The 24,676-nt window shown below is 34.2% G+C and overlaps 1 protein-coding gene across 3 annotated transcripts in view; it reads right to left on the reverse strand.

Annotated features, from left to right (window-relative positions):
• Positions 1-9,897, reverse strand: part of BANK1 (B cell scaffold protein with ankyrin repeats 1) — a 259,252-nt gene extending 249,355 nt beyond the window's left edge. For 2 of the 3 annotated variants that reach the window (XM_016159041.2, XM_036227664.1), the window contains exon 1: positions 9,684-9,897. In XM_016159041.2, the coding sequence (XP_016014527.2) occupies positions 9,684-9,753 (70 nt within the window). In that variant the 5' untranslated portion in view covers positions 9,754-9,897. The remainder of the gene's footprint in view (positions 1-9,683) is intronic. The other variant, XM_036227662.1, reaches the window with a different exon arrangement.
• Positions 9,898-24,676: the final 14,779 nt, after the last annotated feature.

The raw sequence follows: 24,676 nt of genomic DNA on the forward strand, positions 1-24,676 counted from the left end.
TTTAAATAAACCAAGTTACTATACATTTCTTCTGAAACCTAGGACCTTTTACACATAGAATTTTCTACCCAAATTAATCCAATGGAAGACTTAATAGCATTTAAGAGTTGATTCTCCCCAAATTAGTGTATAATTATAATGCAATCCCACTGGAATAAAAGGCATGTATTTTTGTTGGTGCTAATCTAGCAAACAGAAGCTAGTCCATGAGACAGAAATCCTGACACCAGTGTGTTCCAGGTGCTGACAGCTGGTTCAGTGCCTTCCTGATTTCCTTGCTTCCTTATGGTAATAACAGATCTCCTCACACCTGCCCAGGGGGCCAGTTAAGAAAATTTTTGCTGGTGGCCCAGCCTTGAGGTTGCTCCCAAGCCTCTTAGGTCAGTTATGTAAAAACCTAATTCTCTACATTAAAGTTCTTTCTGCTTAAAACTGCTATATTGCTTTCTGTTAAATCCTCTTAAACCATGTATGAAACAACATCCCAATTATTCCAGAAGGAGAAGTAGATAAAACAATCTAAAATGCAAATAGAAGAATGATATAATTAGTATCTAAATATGGCCAAGAAAATTATGGAAAAGATTTCTTGGGAGAACTTTACTTAGCAGATATTGGCTTGGAATTAAATACAACAGTGGAAAGAAGAGTGAATTCACAATGCAAATTCCAAGATGTAAACTTTCCTATATGACGATGATGGCATTTCAATTCAATAGGAAGAGCAAGATTCATTTAATAAATGCTGATTTCTCAATTGTCTGCCCTTATTAAATAAAACAATTGGATGTTGGTCTCATGCTATACACAAAAATAAATTCCAGGCATAGTATAAGCAACTGTGAAAACTTAAAATCTCAAAAAAGAAATGTAGAAAACTATACTGGTCTTGTAGGGGTTGGTAAGATTCCTTCAGCCAAGAGAGGAAACAGAAACTATGAAAGAAAACATAAATATATTTGATTTAGTGAGCATTTGATTCAGTGGCAACAAATACCATAGTCAAAATCATTTAAAAAATAATAAACTAAAAAAAATGTGATGAATGAGTTTAAATCTTCAATATGTAATGTGATCTTACAAATTATTAAGACAAAAGATACAATAGAAATATGAGCAAATGATATTAAACATCCTAATTAAATTTTAATCCATATTTAATATTAAATTTTAATCCATATTTAATATTTCATAGTGAAATATCACTATGACAATATCTCCTGTGGTGGGTACGAATAAACATGGTTTCTCTCTAAATTGCTGGAGAAATTGTGAATTATATCAGTATTTTTGAGAGTTATCTCATAATATTTATTCAACAATAGTTCATGGGGGAGAAATCAAATCTGTAATGGAATTCACTGGAATTTTTTTCTGAAAGCTTAGAGCAGTGCTATCCAACAGAAAATATAATATAAATCACAAATGCAAGTCTCATACTTAATTTTAATTTTTTAACAGTTACATTATAACAAATAAGAAATAAATAAAACTAAATATATTTTATTTATTCCAATAAATCCAATGTTTTTCACATGTAATCAATATAAAGTTACTAAAAATTTTATAGTCTCTTTCTTTTGTACTGTCTTTGAAGACTAGTGTGTGTTTTACATTTATAGCATGTTCAATTTGAACTAGCTACATTTCAAGTGCCTAAGAGCCACATATCTAGTGGATACAGTGTTGGATAACACACACAGTATACTGGTTTGCTTTTGTTTTTGTTTTTGTTTTTTGCCCATGAGCAGATAGAAAGTATGTAAAATTTCACTAACCTGATATCACGGAAAAATCTGAATTCTACACTCTTGTCAGGGAATACATTTGAGTTCACTGCCATTGTTATCAAAATCATATGTGAAAGAACAAATATGTAACAAGATTAATTTGTCAAAATTTATATTGTTATCAACCTGCTTAATAAATGTGTACTTATTTAGCAGCACTTAGTGTCCTGGATTAAGACAGAAAGAATACAGTTGGATAGATTTATTTATTTATCAAGTAGTATGACAGAAAAAAATATGAATGGGAATTGAAGCATATGCAAAGCTGTCATTATAATAAAGATGCATGGATTCCAATTTGGATAAAAAAGAAGAGATGATCAATAGAAAGTAAAGCTGAGGAATTATTTAGCATTGAAACAAAGATTTTATTAAAAAAAAATATGTTATTTTACATTGAGTATGCTGAGCATGAGAGCAAGCATGAGGAAAGGAAGGAGGAGAAGGACGTTAGGGAGGAGGAGAAAGAGAGGGAGGAGGAAGAGGAGGAGGCACTCTTGAAACATGGAAGAAAAGAAGGAAAGAGGAAAGAAAATAAACAAGACAGAATGCATTAAAATGTGTTCCTAACGGAATTTACGGAGCTTGTTTATGAAAGTTTTCATAGGAGAAAATTCCTTTTGGTGGTGTGATGCAATCAACTTTGAGTACAATTAAATTGCTGTGGAAGCACTGATTTTAAAATACAAATAACAATAAAATCCTTTCATTGATGCCACATCTTGACCAACTTCCGCGATTCTTCTACACTCTGGCTGCCATGCTTCCAGAAGTTGTCTAGATGGAGACCATAGCCTTGTCTACCTTCACCTTTCAGCTCATTCCAGTTTGGCTCTCATCCCCTCTACTAAAACTACTTATTTCTCTCCCTAAGGTCATCTGTAAGTTTCAAAAGGACAAATACACTGGTTAAATTTCTGTCCTCAATTCATCTGATCTATTCAAAGAATGAGAGCCAGTTCACCATTCTTGTCTTCCAAAAATGATAGTTTTGAATTCTTGCCATTGTACTCTTTTGTTTCCTTCTTTTCTTTTTAGCTTCTCCTGGATCATATTAGGCAACTTTTTCTTCTCTAATAGCACTTTAACATTTGTTTTCCATGGGTCTCTATACTAAGGTCATTTTTTCTTTCTACTCTAAACTCTTTTCTATGTTTCTTTATTTATTATTGCAGTTTTAAATACTATATTTTCCCCAATTTTATATCTTCGGCCTGAACTGCCTTTCTAAGCTCCAGATCATATCAAATTGCTTACTTGACATCACTACTTGATTCTTTCTCAGGTACTTCAAATACGACCCAACCAAAATTGAAATTTGGGTGTTCTCTCATGCCCTCACCATTTCCTACTCTTCCTTCCATGCTACTAAATGAGAACATCATGATCTCCCTAGTTTTCCAAGTCACAGACCTAAGATTAATTCTTTACATCTCATTCCCCTTCAGAATCCATATCTACTATATCACAAAAGGTATGTAATAGTTCTCAATAAATATGTTCACTTTTCCCTGTATTTTATTGGTTGGTATACTCCAAATTTTCAACAACTTCCATTGCTGACCTCTTCTAATTCCCTGTAGCAATAGCAGGTCATGTGCTCTTCTAAAAACGAAAATCTAATCATGTCATGCATCTGTTTTAAAACTCTGCAATAGCTACTCATTAATTATACTTAAGGGACTTTTTTACACACATTTATTCAACTTAGTTTCAGTTACTTCTCCAGCTTCTTCTGCCACTCTACCACCCTTGCTCATTATAAGACTGTGAGTGTACAACACCTGTCAAATCTTGAAAAGTTTTTGCCATTCTGAGTCTCATTCCTTCACCTACATCATTACACCTAACTGATTACACCTCACCTTCATTAATTTGTACCTATCTCTCCATTTTAGTAAGGGCACACTGAATTTTTATCTTGTTTTTCAAGGTGAACATCAATCCCATTATTAATGTATCACCTGAAAGTTAATGAAGGTGCTATATCTATATGTTCCACCCTTGTACTAAGAAATATGTTGGTCAAGGACCAGTCTCTGAAGTATAGTATTGATAACTTCAGGCTGATATTAATCCACTGATACTGTGTATAAAGTTTTCATAATTGCCCATCAGTGAAGCTATTTTTCTTCATATGCCAGAGAGATTGAGACAACAGCTAGTAAATTATGCTGCTTTTATATCTCTTCTTCCTCTTTTATTAAGATAAATGTCATAAGTATTCTTTCACTTCATATGCCTCAATTTAAACATATATTTAAAATCTGTCAGAAGTGGTATGCTACAAATTTTTCAGATAAGTAAAAATATCCTATTAACAAAACATGAAAAATACTATTATTATTATAATTTTATAATTTTAAAACTAAATAATTAAAACTCTAAACTTCTTAACCGTGCTTAACTTTTATAATATTAACCTTTGAGTGAATTATTTCTCACCAATTCAAGGCACTTAAAGCTTAGAGATGAAAATAACTATATGGACTTTTTTCAAATTTCAGTAACAAAGCCAAAAAACTCCAAAGATTCTTACCTGAAGGACCACTAGACTTTCTCATAGGGTAACATCTTCTCAGTGAATAAAAGAAATAGAACTAATTATCAGACTGTTTAATTTTCAAAGAAAGATGTATAGGAAACATCATTTTAACAATAACAACTTTATAAACAAGAAGAAGTTTATGGGAATGGAAGTAGCAGTGTTTGAGAAATAAAAGTACCCAAGCCCAAAATTTTTCTCTTTCCAAAAAAGAGAAATTAAGTCAAACTAGCTCAGGTAAAGAGAAGGTCATTGCAGGGATACCACAGGTATTTCATGGGCAGACAGATCAGAAAAACAAGTGCATCTGTGTCTTACATGGCCTCAAAGTAGAAAGCCAGAAACTAAGACTATTCCCTCTGTCTTCCAGTCCTCCTCAATTCTCTCATCTCATCTTCTTTCTAATTATCCATCTCGCACATGAGTCGACCTGGCTGACATGTTCTATTATATATCATCAAATATTGACCTCTCACTGACAAGTCTCACTATTTCTTGTTTGAAGGGGTAAAAAGGCTTTATTGAGTACAACATATCAGTAAAAGCCAGACAACACCTATTCTTGGCCATTAAGCAGTAAATGGGCTGGCTGCCTTTGAATCAAGTACCTATACTTGGCCTAAGTGATTGCTTCTGGGAATCTGGGAGATACAGAGTTCTACCCATTTTACTTGGATATTCATGGACAGGACATGATAAAGGAAGGGTCTTTGGTCTACAGACAAGTGCCTGGAGCAGTGAAAGTTCTAAACTTTCAATGAACAGCAACGAGAGAATTAAAGAAATTATCTCATTAATTAAAATCAAAGTAGATTTTTGCCTCAATTTTATCTCATTCGCTTTCTTAATAGTGGCCTATGATTTTACTAATTGTACCAAACTCCTGAGAGTTTTAACTATATCAGTCTATGAAATATAAATAAAATACGATCAGCCAAAGAATAAAATGTGCAAATCTTAGGGACTTTTCATACAGGCGCAGACATTTTTTTACAATTTGTCATTTCAGTGACATGATTTAATAGAATCACACCACTTTGATATGAAATGTTTCTCCACTTCATTGGTATGGCTGTTTCTCACCCCCTACATCCTCCTAAAAAAGACATGGTAACTTAGAACTTAAAATTTCAACAATTTAGAAAAATCTTTGTAGGAAATAAAAAATTACAATGAATTATTAAATATTTTCATATGATTATACTGAACAATATAACCTCTTGTTCAAAGTAGGAGCTAATCTTCTGATGCTCTCACTTATCAGCATAATGTGATATCCATGTCATATGAATTCAAAGTAGAAACACAATAAATGGTAGCTATGAAAAGGTAGCCAAAATTTCAAGTGGTCTTGACACTATGTTATTCTTATGAAATTTATGACACAATCCAATGGCTAAATTGGAACAAAAAAGGAATGAGGGTATTGATCCTTTCCAAAGGATAATGCTTACTCTTTAATATGACCAAAAAAATGAGGCGAATAGTAAATGGAGTTCCAAGTCAGGAGCTATTCTGGTATTTTCCAGTATGTCTTCCTTATAAAATGAGACACATAAAAAATGAAGCAATGAGAGTTACTAATATGGAAAAATGGTACAGGAGTTTAAAAGAAAGGAAAATATGACACATCGTTAGTATGACAAAACATAACTTATTTTAATGAACTGAATACAAAGGAAATCTTATAAAAGACCACAAGGCATTGATAAATTACTTCTCATGATTACAAGGGGATGTGGCCTTTCTGGATTATTTCAATGCAGAGCACTTGGAAGCAACAAAGAAATTTCTGCTCAGTGGTAAATGTCTAAAAGGCTCATTATTTTTCTCTGAGTGAAAAATAAATACAGGAGGGATATAATTCTGTACAATATCTGATATTTTCAGCACCTGGACTATTTCAATTTCAAGTAAAACTTATATACTATTTTTACGTTTAAAACAGAAAAGAATTACAAAGCCATAGAACTTATTTTTAAATAATAACTTCTGGAATGTTTTCCCTTTTTATTCTTATTTCAAAGCTGTCTTTAAAAATTACAGTCAGATAATCTACTATATATAATGAAAGTAATAAAATAGAAACTGTAACTTAGGTGATCAGGTAACAGCCCTTCAAATTCTTAAAACATGATTTATATTTGGTAGGAATATTCTTTAGTTCACATTGAAATTTTTCTTATCCCAGCAATAGTTTTTTGGTAAAATAGATTTTCATCTACTTATAATTTTATGAGGTATCCCACAATTTTCTGTTTGATGCTTATTTTTAGATACATATATGATATAGAAAAAAAAAAACATGCTCTTATTTTGTCCTATTAAATTTCTACTTTATTTTTTTTCTGTAACTGCCCTAGTGTAGTGCTGTTTAAATAAACCTATCCTTAGTTCTTTTCATTGCAGATTTCTTTTTTTCCTCTTCTCAGCACTATTAACCACAATATTTCCCCAAGGGTACTTTCTACAGGAAGCCATACTCCCTATTTTTTTTTTTTTTGATTCAAGTTTGCTCCCAAGTCAACATGATCAGTTTCTCAATAAGAACTCAATCTTTTATATGTAAATATGATACTATTGACCAACGATCTAAGAATTCAAATAATAGCTTACATGTATTAAGCGTTCACTATTTGCTATGGCACCCTGAAAAGCACTTCATATATATTTTCTCTTTTAAACCTTAGAACCACTCTTTCAAATAAACGTTATGTTCTCTCCACTTATGCTTTTTAAATGGATGAACTGACCATGACAGATTTAGTTATTTATATGAGATCATACAGCAGATAAGCAATGAAGCTAGACTGGATGTGAGACAATCTGAGCCCAGAGTCCATAATAAGGAGGGCATGATCACCCACAATATATGTTCAAATAGATGTGGCGAAAAACGTCCCTCTGCTATCCTGAGTCTAATACTGAATATGCTGTTGTTTAAGCTTGAAACCCTAAACAATTAGATAATGTAGATTTATTTCATGCCAAAGTGAAAACGTCCTAAGAAACTACCTCTCATTAAATTCTCTACAAAAGTAATTTTTTCAGAACCTTTCCAGCTAATTTGAAGAAAGTGAGTTTTACCAGCCACCAGAGTAGAACTAAGGTATTTCCTTGGAATGGAAAATCTAAATGGTTGACTATGTTGGAAGATTGTAGTCAGAGTAAAAAACTTCAAATCTTCAAGAACTGTAACAGACGAGACTTGGACAAACAATGTTCCTCACAAGCTATGTATAAACATGTAGCATGTGGTAAGACAGGAGAGATGCTTTCTATCTTTAAGCTAATAATTTATTTAACTCTTCATAAGAGGTATCAAATAATATTAATAAAAATTCAAAAGCTGTTATCAAAGATAGCAGTTAAAATTAAAGTTTAAAATCACTAGTTTTGGAATTAAGCAAAAAAACAAAACAAAACAAAACAAAATCTCATTGGGACATTGGTGAGTCCAGAACAACATAAATCAGAAAATTCAATCCAAATGAAATTTTTATCTGAACATCATTTTTACATTGTTTTAGTACTGAGCATCATTAAAAGACAAGTTGGATACTCAGAAATCTCTGATGGCAGCATACCCAGATGTCACCACATATACACCATATACCTAATGCTAGAAATATAATATCTTCATAGGCATAAAACTGTGTTTACCATTTTAGATTGTTTACCATTTTACACTCATGTTACTAAAGAATTCTTATGAGAAGACAGAAGATTATTGATGAAGTGATGAATAGATGATCCTCAAATAATTATTAGTTTTAAAACTATGGGCAAATCACTTCTAACGTCTCAGTTTTCTCTTTCCTAAAATAAATAGGATGGGCTGTTCCCTAATGTACAACATAAAGCTAAAGTCTACAGTGCTGTGGAGGTGCCCAAAGAAGAAAGAGAGATCACACAATAAAAGTTCTCCATTTAATGAAAGGATTAATCAGAACTAGTTCTCTTAGAAGACTACTCATATGTAAGAATGAGCCTGGCTTAATATCAAAATATGGCACACTATGCATTACTTTGGCCAAATAGAAAGTAAATGAAGCAAGTGATAAATACCACATTGGGAAGGACCAAAGCAGATGGGGGGAAATGCATGGAAGGAACAGGAATAACCAGAATGAGATGAAAGCTGGTTGACATCACTCTAGCATTATACGTAATAGTAAGTACCTTAAAGTAGTACTTGAATATCAAGCAAAATAAAAGTCATTTTCTAGCTAAACTGCTCAATCTAGAAGTTTGAAACAAATTGTAGCTCATTCCAGTTAACTACATTGTTAAATGAAAATTACAAAATAGTTAACCTTGTGAAGATTCAAAAGACGTGGCTGGTTTATTTACAGACGCTACCAAAGGCTGCTCTGCTGCCATCCACCAGAGCTACAGTTTTCAAGAGTGTTAATATTCAATATTTAAAATGTTAACATATTAATATGGGCACTAATTCTTTTCTGATAATTTTCCATTTCACAAATACCCTTCCCATTTTAACTGAAAATCAGTCTTTTAAAATTTAGATATTAAAAAATACACTAGCCAAGAGAAGCAGTTGAAGCTAAAACTAAATTACCTTAAAAAATGCTAGTAAGTTATGAGAAATTCTCTTCAGCAAATTTATAGAATTTCACCCAGATTTTCTTTTTTGCATTTCTCACTGTGAACGTCTCTGGTAATTCTAATACCCAAGTGAAGGCTTTTTAATTTTAAAACTGAAAACTTTTTATAATCATGATAAAGTTCACAAATGCATTTGAAATGCCTCAGAAAGAACTGATTACAAATGCCTTAAGGTCGATTTGAACTGTAAACAATTTACATATTCAATTATGTTGACCAGTTTTCCTTTTAACAAGTTAGCAAAATCTGTGGAAGGAAGAGGTTCTATGTGATGTGACTTATCAGATAGCTGGTCACAATTTATCCTAGCAATTTCCCAGGTTGGATTTTGTAAGGCAGGACAGGTAAATGGGGAATACTACAAACGGGGGGTTTTGCTGGACAGAATTTTTAGGATTATACATAACTTTAAAATACTTGCATAATTTTAAAACACGTTCCAAGGTGATTTTAGAACCTAGAGTCCCTAGTCCCCAGTGCTCTGGAAAGTTCCAGCTAATGAGAAGCTGAGGACACTGGCAGAGCCCAAAGAGTGCTCCCAGCTGATCGCTCCAGATTCCCCAGAAAAGAGGCCAGGCTGCCAGACAGAAAGCGACGGGAAGAAGGGGGCAGTTCTGGTGATCTGGTCCCCGAGACACAGTTGCTTCAATGGATCACACAGCCCTCAGTGCCACGCGGGCCGCCTCCCCCTCAAATGCCCCGAACGTGCGCCCACCCACCTGGTGGCGCTGGGCCTCCGGGGGCCCACTCCTGGCTCCCGCCAGCCCTGCCTGGAGCTGCAGGCAGCATCGCGGCTCTGAAGCCAAAGCGCCTGCACACAGGTGCAGCTGAGCCCGACTCTCCCGACCTGAGGTTCTTCGCGAGCTGTTTCCTTCGGTCCTGCCCTCCGCAGCCCGCTCGCCACCTCCGGCGGCTGGGAGCGGAGGTCTCCGGAAACAGCGGCTGGGCCTCAGGCCGCAGGGCTGGGCTCCGCTTTGCAGGGTGCCCTGAGGAAGTGAAACTACTATGCTAACTTGTTAAAAGGAGCTAATCTTGCATCCCTTTTTAGGCTGGTTTGGTTTCTAACACTCTGGTCCTGTTCCCTGGACACTTTTCTAACCAGGACATCTTTAGAGCTGTGTTACTTGTTACTGTGGCTTTTCTTGTCCCATTCGAGGTCTTCTACCATGCCCCAACTTCCATGCAGAAAGTCCTATCAGAAGTAGACATTCATTGGAAAAGAGGGGTAACATAGAGATATTTAGATATGGATACATATAAATAAAGATATAAAGATGTAGATGTTGATATAGAGTATATTTTTAAATATTTCACATTGCTTTGACTTTCTAGGCTAGACTTATAAATTATAAAGTGATTTCAAATGCCATCTAAAATTTATTTTTTACTCCGACTCCAAGTAAGAATTGGGCCCAGTACCAAATTAGATATGGATCTAAATAGGTCTTCCAAACAAGAGTGTTCTCTGTTGGTTTGTTTGCTTTAAAGACTGAGAAATACAGTTGCCCCAGAGCCTTAAAATAAATATCCCCACTTCTTTCAAAGTTCTCTAAATTAGTAATTTGCCTTATAAAAGTAAAAAATATGTTGAAGAGCAATTTGAAGATCTGGTAATAATCCATGGTTTAAATGTCCCTCTCCCCCTCTTTAGAAAAGAAACCTAAAAGGAAGTCTTGTTTAACAACTATTTATCTCACGCAAAGTCTTTTTCAGTAATAACATAAGTATCAAGTTTTAAAGTATCAAAATATTAACGTTTTTCACATAACCAGACTTGTTTTTATATTTTATAACATAATGAAGAAAACTTGGAGACATAGGTGAAAGGTCAGTAAATTTTTGAAAACTATTATAGATGTTTATTTGCTTTTTAAAACTTCCTTTAACCTCATTCTCAATTTTAAGTTAATCTATATTTGAAATAATGAAGGGAACAATTTTATCTAATTTAAGAAATAATATATTGACAAGCTTATAGTCTTCTGTTTACTAAAAGACAGTATAATAAGGTAAAGACACAGGGTTTGGATTGCAGTGTACATTCAAACTCTTGATCTATAGTTGTAGAAATTCAATTCTTAGGAATGCATGTCTTCTTAAACTAACCCCTTGGGGAGGCAATGTCATATATATATACATATTTCACAAAAGATACAAAGATTCTTTGATCAAGACTTTGAAGAGGAAAGAAGAAACATAAACACTCCCGTTTATGATTCCCAATTAAGCATCCACATTTTCAAAGACATCATAGTTTGTCCTATGGAAATACGCAATGCTCGCTTCCTCCATGCACACAAAAATTGTTAATGAGAATAGTTTTCAGATAACAAATTGTACCTGAAACACATATGGAGCAGCCTTCCTGTGGGAAGAGCCCTGAACTGGGAGTCAGAAGGCAGAGATTGCCATCCTGACTCTCCACCTTGCTATCTATCCAACTGGGGCAATTAGTACTCTGGGCCTTGTATAATCTCAGCTAAAAGTGAAAGCAAACATGTGTTTAAAATTATCAGTATGATTCTGGTAAATGGAAAGATGAAAGCAAAAATGTGTTTAAAATTATGGGCTCTTTTATATATATATAAAAACTAATAAGATTTTTTAGAAAATCTTTAAAAATTTTCTGCTACAACTATTCTAGCTTTATATTTGTTTCAAGTACTGAATAAAAAATACAATTCTTGTTTAGAACTCATGAAGTAACATTTTAGCCCATTTACTTATTTATTCTTTTGTTTCATTACTGTTTCTGTTAACAACTACTCTTTTTTTCTGTTTTGGGTTTTGTTTTAAATATTCAAAATGCCAAGCACTATGTAAGTGTCTCACAATGTTCATGTCATTCGGTTTTCAAAACAATGTGGCTTTAACCATATTTTACAAATGAGGACTCTGGGTTTTAAAAGTTTAAAATGACAGGTCTGGACTTCAGTCCTCAATCTGACTCCATAGTCTGCCCTCTAAATTACAGTTCTCCCTTCCTTTTAAGGTCACATGAAGTCATTGCTAAAAATTTCATGGACATCATAGGCAAGGTTATGCCTATATACATATTGAAATTACTTTCATTTTCCCACTCAATTTTTCATAGAGCAGTAATGCCATAGAAATGAACATCTATAGCCTTTAAAATAGAAGTGAACTGTGCTCAAAATTCATTACAATGTTGATACTTTTTGGTTGAAGATATGTAGACACTTTTCATAAAGGGAAATGTGTGGAAATCACACACACTTGGATGTAGCGACCTAAGTCTTACATGTATTCTAAATTTTTCCATGCATTTATGAAACATATTTTAGAAATATTTCACATTTTTGTCTTGTTTCTCAGTGTCAATTTCATCCTTAGTCACAGTTGACTTTATTATCCCTCTGCTCTCTCCCTTAAGGAAATGGCTGAAATGCTGAGTTGTTTCTTGATTCTTGTTCTTAGGGAGGGGGTACTTAGTAATTCTCACACTGAGATGCTTTTCAGTCAGAAGGCCACAAGCAGCATGTAATCACGGGTTTCTGATTTTACCTCTGTTATAGAGGGACAAAAAAAAAATGCTAGCCACAGTTGGTTTCTTGTTTCTCAATATATCAAACTCTTGGATCCATTGACTTCTTCCCTTGCATTCTTTATTCTAGCAGCATATTGATGACCTCAATATTATTTCTTATAGTCTCTGTGGAGACTATAAGAGCCTCGTGCTCAGTCTATGTTCCAATAAATGGATAGCTAAGGCTGCTCACTGTTGCCCTGTTGCAGTTGCCATGGTTGACTCCTTGGGTCTTTTGTTGACTAGATTCTTTTGCTAATGCTGTTGGATTTCTAGGTTTAGATTCTGGAACTCTTCAAAGAACAAAACTGCTCTTTCCTAAAACATCAACCTATTGCAAAATTAAAATTGTATTTTACTTCTCTGTGGCTATTTATTATTGGAGATTTTCCTCTTGAAGAAAATATCCATATCTTTGGACACTGAATTATATTGTTCTCATAAAGTATTATTGTGCTTTTTATTTACTGGCTTGAAACTGGACCGTATATTGAGAAAGTTTGAAAGAATTTCCTAGCAATGATCATTTTGTTGTTGTTACTTGGAGGCTTTCTTAATTTTCTTAGCCTTCCTTACATTTAACTAAATTCTTTAATACTAATCTGAGTAATGATCCCTCTCAATATATCCACAATATAATCCCAGAAGCTGTGTTTATACTACCTCATATTACAGGGAAGATGAAATTAAGTTAAGGAGCTTGAGATGGGAAGGTTATTTTAGATTATCCAGGTGGGCCAATGTTATTATAAGGGTTCTTATAAGAGGGAGGTAGGGAAGTCAGAGAAGAGACATGATGAGGAAGCAGAGATGGGAATTGATTTGCTTTGAACATGGAAGAAGGGCCACAATCTAAGGAATGCAGGAAGCTTCTAGAAGCTGGGAAAGCAAGGAAATGGATTCCCCTGCACAGCTTCCAGAGGGAACCAGCCTGCTGAAATCTTGACTTTTAGTCAAGTAAGACCAATTTTGAATTTCTGACCTCTCAAACTATAACGCAACAAATTTATGTTGTTTTAGACCACATAACTTTGTGGTAATTTGTTACAGCAGCAGTAGAAAACTAACGTAGCAACTTATAGTGAGAAATTGAGTGGGGAGATTCATTAATAAATACTTTTACATTCTTCTAAATAAACATATATGAGAGAACATTCAATTCCCTTTAGAATTAATTTTCTAAGTCTCTATGGAGCAATATTTTACTCCTAACTGGTGTTTGTAGTAGCTTTTTGATATTTCTTCCCGCACGGCTGCCTGCGTTGTATACTTGCTTCTGTTCTCCAGTGATTGTGTAGATGTACTGAATCCTCTTTTCTATTTTATTGAAGATGATTTGTCAAACTAAAAAGTTGTCTGTTTATAATGCAGCTGACCCCACCTTCTCCATACTCAGCCTGTGCTAACCAGTGAAAGACAATATACTGGAATGGAGTTTGCTCAGTAAATATGGGTTTTAACAACCAACCCTATAAAATATCTGAATGTCAAGAAATCTAGAAATCTCCATTTCTTTTTTTTGATCGTTGACTTTCTTCGTGAACTCTGGTAGTTTACTTCCATTTTTACCCTATAATTATTGATTTGAATAAGATTTCAGCCCCACTCCCAATCTGATATATAGGGTTTTTCTTAGCACCTAATTCACCACAGGTCTCTCAATATCTGAATGTTAGCGTCACTGCTCTACAGGATTGATAAAAGGAAATACTGCTCTTCGTGTTTTTATTATCCATTTGTTAATTCATTCAAAAAGAATTTAGTAAGTGCCTACCTATGTAAGACACAATACTGGGCACTGGACATACAGCGATGAAGAGATATGGGCATTGTTTCCAAAAAGTCTATTAGATACTCTGCTTCAGTTTTGATGGAGAATGGTATATGATAAATTAATACTAAATGTATCTATGTCAATTGAAAAATACTTTTGAACCATTGAATAAATCAAGGATATTTTTATAAGTAATGTAATTGTTATGGCAGTTTTCATTATAAATAAATCATAGTAAAGAAACTTTGAAATTGAGAGTATTTGAAACCAGAAGACAACAACAGGAAGTGGTGGAAGAAAATTTTCAACAGGAAGAGAAGCAAAGATAATGTTTCAGCCAGTGGTGTAACTAGTTAAGGTTGTGCTTAGGGCAGGTTTTAAGAATTGTGCCCCTTGATACAATTCAAAAATTAAAAGAGAATATGAAAGGTAGTTTCCGCACCTACCACACAATTTCACAGGGTGATGAATAGCCTGTTAATAGTTCAGAAGAAAAGAAAATGCAGATATTTATTTTAGACAAGTATAGTTTCCTTCTAAAGTCCAGATCCTCTTGGACCTGAAAAGCAAAAGTCATTGCAGTGAATGTCGGAAACACCCTTTTAGAAAAGAAAAAGGAGTTAGCATAATGGACTCTAAAAAGAGCTAAACAAAAGAGTAAGAACAGATTATGGCAATTTATGTTGAGAATTCTCACTAAAAATATAGTTTTTATTTCCTAAAAGCAAATAACTGAAATGTTTATAACATAAAACCAAGGCCAAGAGAATAGTATCACCTGATAATCTTCTGAGAGTTCGTTTTGATCCTTTCCTGTGTCTAGTTTAGTGTGCATGCCCCACCTTCTGAGAGACCAGCTGTATGGTGTCAATTCATGAGTCATCCGTGAGATTTTAGGCTACAGGGCTCTCAGTGGCACAGGCTCTATACTCTATTGAAGACTTCATGTATAGTTCATGGAGCCTGAGACTTTGAGGAATGCTGGGGGAAAGCACAGCCCATCCTTATGGAGACCAATGAAAAATATTTCATTATGAAGATCACCTGGAATCAAAAACATCATGCATGATTCTAAAGGAAGGAGAAGGCATTATTCAGGGTGAGTTCTTTGTGAGTGTAGGTCAAATATACATAGGAGAGGGATGTTTAAAACTATTTTTAAGAGATATGAGTTTAAATCATGGATATATCTACCTCTCAGGAGGTGCCTTGAATAGCCATGAAAACAGAAAAAGTAAGGGGGATAGTGAATTTGTCTAATGGCTGGAGATGGAAGTGGGAAAGTACTTCAAAAAAATTGGCTGAGAGATCTAAGAAATGTATTTAATCTTGTGAATGTCACTGAAAATATTTTGTATAAATTTTCTTACATTTGTTTCCTACTGAAAAAAAAATCTGCTTTTATTTTGCAAGATACTAAAAATAATATTGAAAAATAACCAAAATAAAAGAAAATAAATGTTTAAATGTAAGATTTAAAAACAATTATTTTTTACTCTGTAACTATTACTGACCATCTTCTATGTATATAATATGCTAATAATGACAGAATTGGCATTTCATATGCTAAATATATAATTCATAAATAGACCTTAAAAGTATAATAATTAATAGACAGGGTTCATAAAAATTCAATTTAAAAATTAAATAATTTTGTTTTATAGACACAATAAGTACTTACTATAAATAGCACTAAAGAATTTGAAAAAAGCGAATATACAAAAATCTATCATATTGATTATTATCTAGTCATTTGTAAATTATATGTTGAATGCCTACTGTGTGTCACGGTTTCTACTCTTAGGGTGTTTCTCATAAAAAAAATAATTGATGTTGTAATAAAATAATTTTAATGGAGTATTCCAATATTATAATAGAAAAGGGATAATATTTTATAGAGAAGGCACTGGGTTATATGAGATATTTAGTAGGTTAGGGTAGAGTGTAGGAAGTTTCTCCTAGCCCTTGGAGTGAGGACAACCCTCCCTGAGGATCAATTATCCCTACTCCTGACTAATTTAAACTAATTAAAATACAATCTTTAACATAGTCTCAATTTAGGAAAAGGCAGGTGCCTCTAGGTAAACTGAAATTATTTTCACAAGTGACTTCAACCTTACACACTAAAACAAACAAACAAAACATTATAATAGATCAGGAAAGTTATTGTAGTCTAGAGTTAAATATGTCACTTTATTTTCCTAATCTTCACTATAATTTATTCATTATCATAATACCCTTAGCAAGAGGTGATTTTTTTTTTTTTGTCTTCTTCCATTGAAACTCTGATAGAAGTGGCCAGATACCAACAGTACTGATAGTTTCCCCTTGTTTCCCCTTTTATATCTTTCATACTTAGTAAAAACAAATCTGATTTCGGTGATCAACCGATAGATTACAGTTTCTAGTTTTCCAGCTGCTTTTTTTTTTTTTTTTTTAAATCAGTTATATTACCTTAAAGAAGAAAGAGAGAAGCTACATGTAAGGGAAGCATGACATTTCTTCAACCTTTGCGAAAGTAGGTATTACAAAAGAGTCAGGGTAGTTAGTTCCCTCCCACACGAGCATAACCAGTGAAAATGGTCTAACAGAAGTTGCTAGGGCCCTCTCTATTTTCAGGAGGGGGCCCAGCTATCTAATTCTTCTACAGACACAAACGAGAGAAGACATTCACTACCTGACATGTGTTCCAATGAACTCGAAATCACAGTATAGATCAGTTTGAAACTTGTGCCCACTTTGTGAATCTGAAATGGGCTAGTTAGGGAACTCACATAGTGTAGATTAACCTGGATTTAACCGTTGCATATGTTTGTCAGAAACTAAAGGGGATTTCCTCCTTGGGTTTAGGAGTGAATTTACCTATCAATCTTAGATTCAATGATCTGAGGAGAATTGACTACATCTTCTTGTGACCTTCTTGCCCCTTTTACTTATTCTTATTCTCACCATAACAACACATATATTTTATTCTTATTGATTTCAATATAGTCTTCTCATAATAAGATATAAGCCCCTCAGGGATTTTCTTTATTTTTTTATTCCCAGGCCTGTCATAGTTTCTAGCATAGAATAGATGACTAATATGTAAAAATTAATGTGCTGAATTAATTACTGTAAGAACTATTAGAAACACAAAGTTGAAAAAGAAAAATTCCAGGTCTCAAAGAACGTTCAGTTTAAGAAGGCAGATTACATAAAATAATGATAATTTAATCTACATAAAAGTAAACTGTAAATAAAGGTGCAGAAGAAACTGGGTAAGCCTAAATGAAAGAGCTGATTAAATCTCAACAGGGAGTCTTCTAAGTAAAGGAAGGTTTGGAGTTTGGTGCTTTAAAATTGGAGATTATTACTTCCATGAGCAGGTTATTTCCACCAAGAGATAAGGGAGGTAGAATCAGGGAAAGCTCGGAGTTATCATTAAATTCTGGACTTTTATTATTAAATAGCTTCCCTTCCTGAACTTTTTTTGTCTGCATGTGGGTCATGTCACTAAACTATGAGAAGAGGCCTTGTGGAAAACTGAGTTAGGACCTTCACTCTCTACCTCCACTTCTTTTTTTCTACTAGAATAGCTCTCTCAGAAAGTTGAAAATATGCCCAGATGCCCAGTGAGTTGCTCTCACTGGTAACAAGCTGAAAAAATCATGAGGCACAAATGTTTATGGTAGTATTATCCATAATAGTCATAAAGTAGAAACAACCCAAATTCTCATGAAGTGGTAAATGGATAAAAATGTGGTATAACCATATATGAAATGTTAACCTGTAATAAAATGAATGAAGTACAGATACATGCTATAACATGGAAACGTTATGCCAAGTTTAAGAAGCCAGTCACAAAAGACCACATGTTGTATCATCCTACTTATATGAAATGTCCAGGATAGGCAAATCCTTAGGTACAAAAAGATTAGTGATTGCCAAGGATCAGGGGTTAGAGGCAGATGGAGAAAAACTGCTAATGAGTACAGGGTTTCTTTTTAAGGTAATGAAAATATTCTAAAATTAGATTACGGGGTTGATTGTGGGACACTGTACTAATAATGACTGAATTACATATTTTAAAAGGGTAGATTGTTGGCATGTAAATTACACTTCACTAAAACTATTACAAAAAATTCATAAAGAAAGGTTTCATTAACTTAGATTAATTCAAGAGCTAATCTTTGCAATTAGGGAAGGAGATGTGAAGCACACAGATTCATCATGCTGAGGTCAAGTGGTCATCTTGGGATGATCAACAATAGTTGGAGGAGGAGTTAAGATGTGTAGAAAGATGACCACAGAAATTCAGAGCACATGACTGGATTATAAGAAAATCATTTTGCAGGAAAAGATGGCTATTTTTTTCCCAGAAGGAGAAGCAAAGGGGTATAGTTAAATTAAAAAATAGATGTCTGCTATAAAAAATAAGCTTAAAAAGCCCAGACATGAATTTAACAGTTCAAGTAGTGTGGGTTGTGATACAGGCATTTCTTCAGTTCTTTGGCATTCACCTCTCAGCTGCTGGGAGTATCGGCTAGGGAAAGTTCATGACTATGTTCTCTCTAGGAATTGTCCTTGGCAAAAAGAAGCTGCCTTGGTCAAGGTTACTCACTATCTCTACAAGACAACCCACACCCAGGAGTACAACAGCTCCTATGGGAATGTAATGTGGGAGTACAAGGGCTGGACCCCTCACCCAATGAGACAATTTCAAAGAGTCATCCAGCATGAAAACTTCCCAAAATATGGCCTGAAGTCTCTGTTGCTACAGCTTTTTTGTTCAGCTTCTTTCTTTGCCTCATCTTAATTCCTTTGCCCCTTACATATGTTGTTCCTAAGAATATTTCTCAACAAACCTCTTGCGCATAAATATCGAAATGTATTTCTCACAGAATTTGTGACACTTGGTACCAGGAGTGGCTCTAGAGAGCAGACTCTAAAATGAATCTAGAGCTGGATCCCATTCTAGCCCTGAGGATATCATCCCTGGTACTGATAGCTCCTGGCATGTGGCTTCAGTGTAATTGCTAAGAATATTATCAGGAATAAACTGGGATGGGATGCCAATGGAAAAGACTAAATTGACAGGTGTAATATCTCAAGTATAAAAGGGGTTTGGGGAAAATAGTAATGATAAGAATTATGAAACTGAATGACTGTAGCAAGAGCCTTTGGTACATTGAAAGAAGAAAACAAGCGGCTGAGGATGATTAGTCACCAATGAAAAACAAATCATAAAAGACAGAGAGCCTCATAGGAAGCATATAGAGAATAAATTATCATCTCCTATACCTGGAGGTCAGAGAAGGCTAAGGATCAGGGCCGAGACTTGATTTTATAAATAGCAGAATTCCAGAGAAGTTCAAATTCTCAATCTCAATGAATCTGCTATGCCTAGACCAGGGCCCTGACTGAGAAGGAATGAACCCTAAAGCTTGTGATAGTAATATCTGAGTCTATAGGTCAAAGCACTTATATCTCCAGATTCTTCTGAACTGTCTATGCCCAGAGAAATATATCACTTCCCTGTGAAAAAGGTTAGCACTTCCTTCTTGCTTGACAAAAGTGCACAAGGTTGTGCCTTAGAAGATAAAATTAAATACACTATCTCTCTTTATGATTTATCTCTACCTCTTTTATTGGCCACCAGATTAATAATAATTAGGGTCCAGACACAACATGACTAGATAAAGGAAAATCAGGGATTTTTTTTTAAAGAGAAAGGATCAAAAGAGTTGGAAGACTTAGCCAACACATGCCAGCAAGATTTGAGACTGGATCCTAAAGGAAATGAATCAAGTCAAGTGATACGTAAAACTGAATAATGAAGGGCTTTTCCACATAGGTTCACTTTCCTGTGATATAGTATTTAACATCCACTCAGTCCCTAGTTCTCCAACCATCACAACTGAGGGGTGAGACATGTGAGTAAAGAAGCCATTTTTGATACTCAAGCATAGTAGTCACCACATGAAGCAGAGCCAAGCTCAGATTGCAGAATAGTGAGAAATAACAAATTATAAGTCACTAAGATTAGGGGTAGTTTATTCATGCAACAATAGATAAGTTAAACACTTATATAAAGATCCACAGAAAATACAGGCACTGAAAATAACATAACTGATTATCAACATGCTAGAGTTATTTAAGCATGTACCTAATTCACAGTTTAATTTAAAATACCACATAGGCTTCCAGGGGATGGAGATATAAAATGGAAAAGTCATATGTTTAAGAAGATCTCAGCTATCATTTATTCAATATCCTGAGTTAAAACTCTATGAAAAACATTTATGTTGGCCTAGTAATTGAGATAATAGAGAAGAGAAACTAAATAAACAGGGTAAATATGATTATAGATAACAATAAAGTGGAGTCATAGAAAAAGAATTCATTTTATATTCAGTAATTTAATCCACATGAACAAACACAATCATAAAAAAAGTTAAAACATTTGATTTCAAGGTAGAAACAATAAGAAATGAAAGTTTATGCTACAAACTAAAACAGTTGATGTTTTAAGACATGAGGTCAAGACCAATGGCTGTGTTTTTATTTCTGTGGCCTTAGCAGAAGTGTAATGCCTAAAGGAAAGTAGGCACTCAATAACTATGCTAAATTAATGATTGAATATTGAAGAAGAGACCTTGTTGGGTTTTCTGATATATGTTTGGGCAAAGAATTGACCTTGCCACCCAAAATCATCCTAACTACAACCTGACCCCCACTCTAACTAATAAAAAGACCTGAGATTGAGGACATAGTTGTTTTCCTCCTGTACGTTTTCTCATGGGATGCATCTCCTATGAGAAATTAAGGGAAAACCCTAACGATTTTCATCCTTTAGTAGGTCAAGGCAAGTGTCTATCTCGCCTCTGAAATTTGGCATACCATTCAGCCTACATATTAGCTAATACTGCTGAGATGTGCTATAGAAAAGGCGGCATCAGAATGATAACAGGGTTGAGAGGAGGTGGCAAGGGAGTATCCTGAACTCCCCCTGTTCTTTATACAAGCATATCTAAAATTTTGTAAAAGTTGAGTTTTCGCCATGGACCTGGGTAGAGCTGAATCACTGTTCCAGTACCCCTTATGAAAGAAGCCCACAAAATGATAAACGCTAGCACTAAAAGGCTCTGTAGTAGAAACCTAGGGCAGGAGCTAAGGACGGGGGTTCGTGGAAGAGTTCAAGAGAGAGCCAAATCTCCCTCATCAAGGAACTGTTTTCTTCAACTTCTAAAGAAATCTTCAAGTAAAAAACTTCTTAATTTAAAGTCATGGATACAGCAACTAATCTGAAAAAAAAAAAAAAAAACCTCTATTATAAAGTAATTGTTTCTCCTAAGTTTCTACACATTTTGAAATCTATGCATATTTTTAATATGTCCACATTGCTCCATATGTATTGCTATCACATGAACATAAGCCTGGATCGCAACTAAAACCTCAGTCTTTCTGCTTCCATCCTTGTCTCTTATAATTTATTTTCTACACAACAGCTAAAAATAAAACAATCCTGTGACTCTTTTGCTTAAAAACAAACAAACAAGCAGAAAACACAATGTCTTCCTATTAGTCTTTCCATGCTTTTTAGGCCCTCTATGATTTAAATCCAACTCATCACTCCAATCTTATCATTCAACAGCCTGCCTCCTTTTAAGCATGCCTGCTACACTGTCTTCCTTTCTATGTCTCAAACATGTCAGGTTAGTTGCTGTTCTTATGCTCTACCTTGAGGTTTTTGCAAGCCTTCATTTTTTATCAATTATGATTCGACTTAAACATCACTACAGATGATTCTTTTTTTCACTATATCTATTGTTCCTACCACCATCACTCTCTGTGATAGCTCATGGGAAGGCCTCATGCACTGGTACCTCAATCGATCCAATGACATGGTGGCACATTATGAAATAAAATTCAAAATATATAACCAGGGGACAAAATGAAGTTCATGTTTTGCTAATAAGGTAAACTCTTAAGTGCTAAAATACTACCAATTTCCAACTGGATATATAGTATCTAGTTGGTGAGCCTGTGATTCTACCTTAGACCTATTTCCATAGTGCCTCCAGAGCTCTTCAAACATGGGACAACTCTAAGAGTAACAAGGGATATGAGGGAGCCACATTCACTCATGACTTTATTTCGTTTTTTATGGTAATAATCAATTTCTCTATATCTATCTATCTATCTATCTATCTATCTATCTATCTATCATCTATTTATCTATCATTTATCTACCTATGAATCTGAATATTGTCTCTCATTCCAACATGTTAGCTCTATGAAGGCAGAGATTTTGTCTGTTTTTTTTTTGTTTTTGTTTGTTTTTTTTAACACTCTATACCCAGTGCATTAAACTGCATCTAGCACAACTGCAGACTGCTGAATTAATAAATTAAAATTTGTATTTAGGGAGGAAAATGAGGTTTTATTATAAGTCACAGAATAGTCCAGATGTTCCTAATAAGTCCTTGGGTATCTCAAGCAAAGTCTCAGTTAACAATTAAGTGTTCTTGACTTTTGCTTACCCCACATAACTCCTGGGTAGGAGCGAGAGCAGGCAGCGCAAAATCAGACATTCCTGGTCTATTGACTGCCGCAGTGTTTGTTCAAGAGCAATATAATCCCAGTATCATTTTCAAAAGCCAAGATCACCATACTCCCAAAAACTAAAGTGGTATTTAATTTGGACCTGCATCAAATTTTTTTTTTTTAACTCTAGTAGAAATATTGAATGAAAGTTATCTCTTGATTATTGAGAAAAAATTCATCTGTACTTCTAATGTTTGCAAATATTCTTGTAACTGCTAACATGTCACTTCCTTTCAGACATGTCTCACTAGAAGTTCTGAAACTGAATAGTAGGTATAGCTTAAATGGCATTGAATTGAGAATCGAAAGATCTGGAATGAATTTTTATTTTGTTTTGGCCTTGGGAATATCATTTTACTTTAGCCTGAATTTCACCTTTTGCAAAACGAGATTCTGAGACCAGAAGTTTTCTGTTTCTTTTATGCTCTTAAAATCTAAAATTAAAATGTAAATCAGACATCCAATCTAAAAGTGATGATGAAAAGTTAACAGTTCTCCTTTCTCCCACTGGACATCAACCAACGCATCAAAAAAAGCAAGAAACAGGCAAAAGCCAGCTTAAAATAAATTATGTGTCAGCAAAACCCTCAACCACAAATTGGTAGAAGTTGTGGAGAAAAATATAGGGAGAAAGAGTATTTATGGCAGTTGGTCACCAAAAAACCACCAGGTATTATTTTTAAGGTAAACAGTATGTACTCAATACAAACTACGTTTGTTTCAAATGATTGGACATAGGAGTGAAGGTTGGCAACAAAAACTTCCCAGACATGAATGTGTTTGAAAATCGGAGGTCACAAGCCTAAACACAACATTACTCAGAGAAGTCTCATTAAGAGGAAATAGTCTGTCCACGTGGTAAATGGTAGAAGGGAGATATGAGACTTGCATTGTAAAGAGATCTGTCCAAATCTCTATCTATAAGGTAGGGAGCAATAAAGTTTACTGCTGTGTCACATGTAAAATCATCATCGATCTTGATCAAATTGCAGCCCTCCCCAAATGAACTTCTGCAAGTATCTGAACAAGAAAAATCACTTAAGATATGTACATACAAAAATATTATGATTAAAAATACAGGAAAGGACTAGAATTTAAAACAGATGGTAAAAACTCATCAGAAAAATACTGCCAAGGAAAAAAGAAAGTTAAACCAAATGTCTTGCTGTTAATATTCTAGAATCATCATCCAGCAACTTTCCCTATACTAAGGATATAAAGCATGGATACAAGACTTCAGGAAAGAAATATTAAGATATAAAGAAAAGATAAAACAGGTTACCTATGCTAAGGAAAGAATTTAAAGGAAAAGATGAAACCATAATTGAAATAAAAGTAAAATGGGAAACAATACAAAAAGATAGAAACTACTGAAAATATGTAAGGGACATAAAGAAAAAGAAATAAAGAATTAAAATATAGAAGGGAATAGTTAGCTAGGGAAGTCAGAAGAAAAATTTTTAAAATGGCATAAGTGAAGTCCCAAAGAAATAAAATCAAAGCAAATAAACACTAAATATTTAAAGATTTAGCTTCAGAAAATTTACAGGTATCAAAGAAGTATTGGAGCTAAATGTTGAAATGATATATCATGTCTGAGAATAATCAAAACTAGGTATTTTATAATAAAGTTTCTAAACTTCATGGATAAAAATTATTTCTTTAAAGATTAATACATATAAAAAGGGGGTAAGAATATCAGGCCAGCCTCACATTTTTCCTTAGCAGTATTAACACAAAAAGACAATGGTGCTATACATTTAATTTTGACCCAAGAATGCCATACACAGCCAAACTGGTTT

Source organism: Rousettus aegyptiacus, unplaced genomic scaffold, assembly GCF_014176215.1.
Source record: "Rousettus aegyptiacus isolate mRouAeg1 unplaced genomic scaffold, mRouAeg1.p scaffold_m13_p_10, whole genome shotgun sequence".
NCBI lineage: Eukaryota > Metazoa > Chordata > Mammalia > Chiroptera > Pteropodidae > Rousettus > Rousettus aegyptiacus.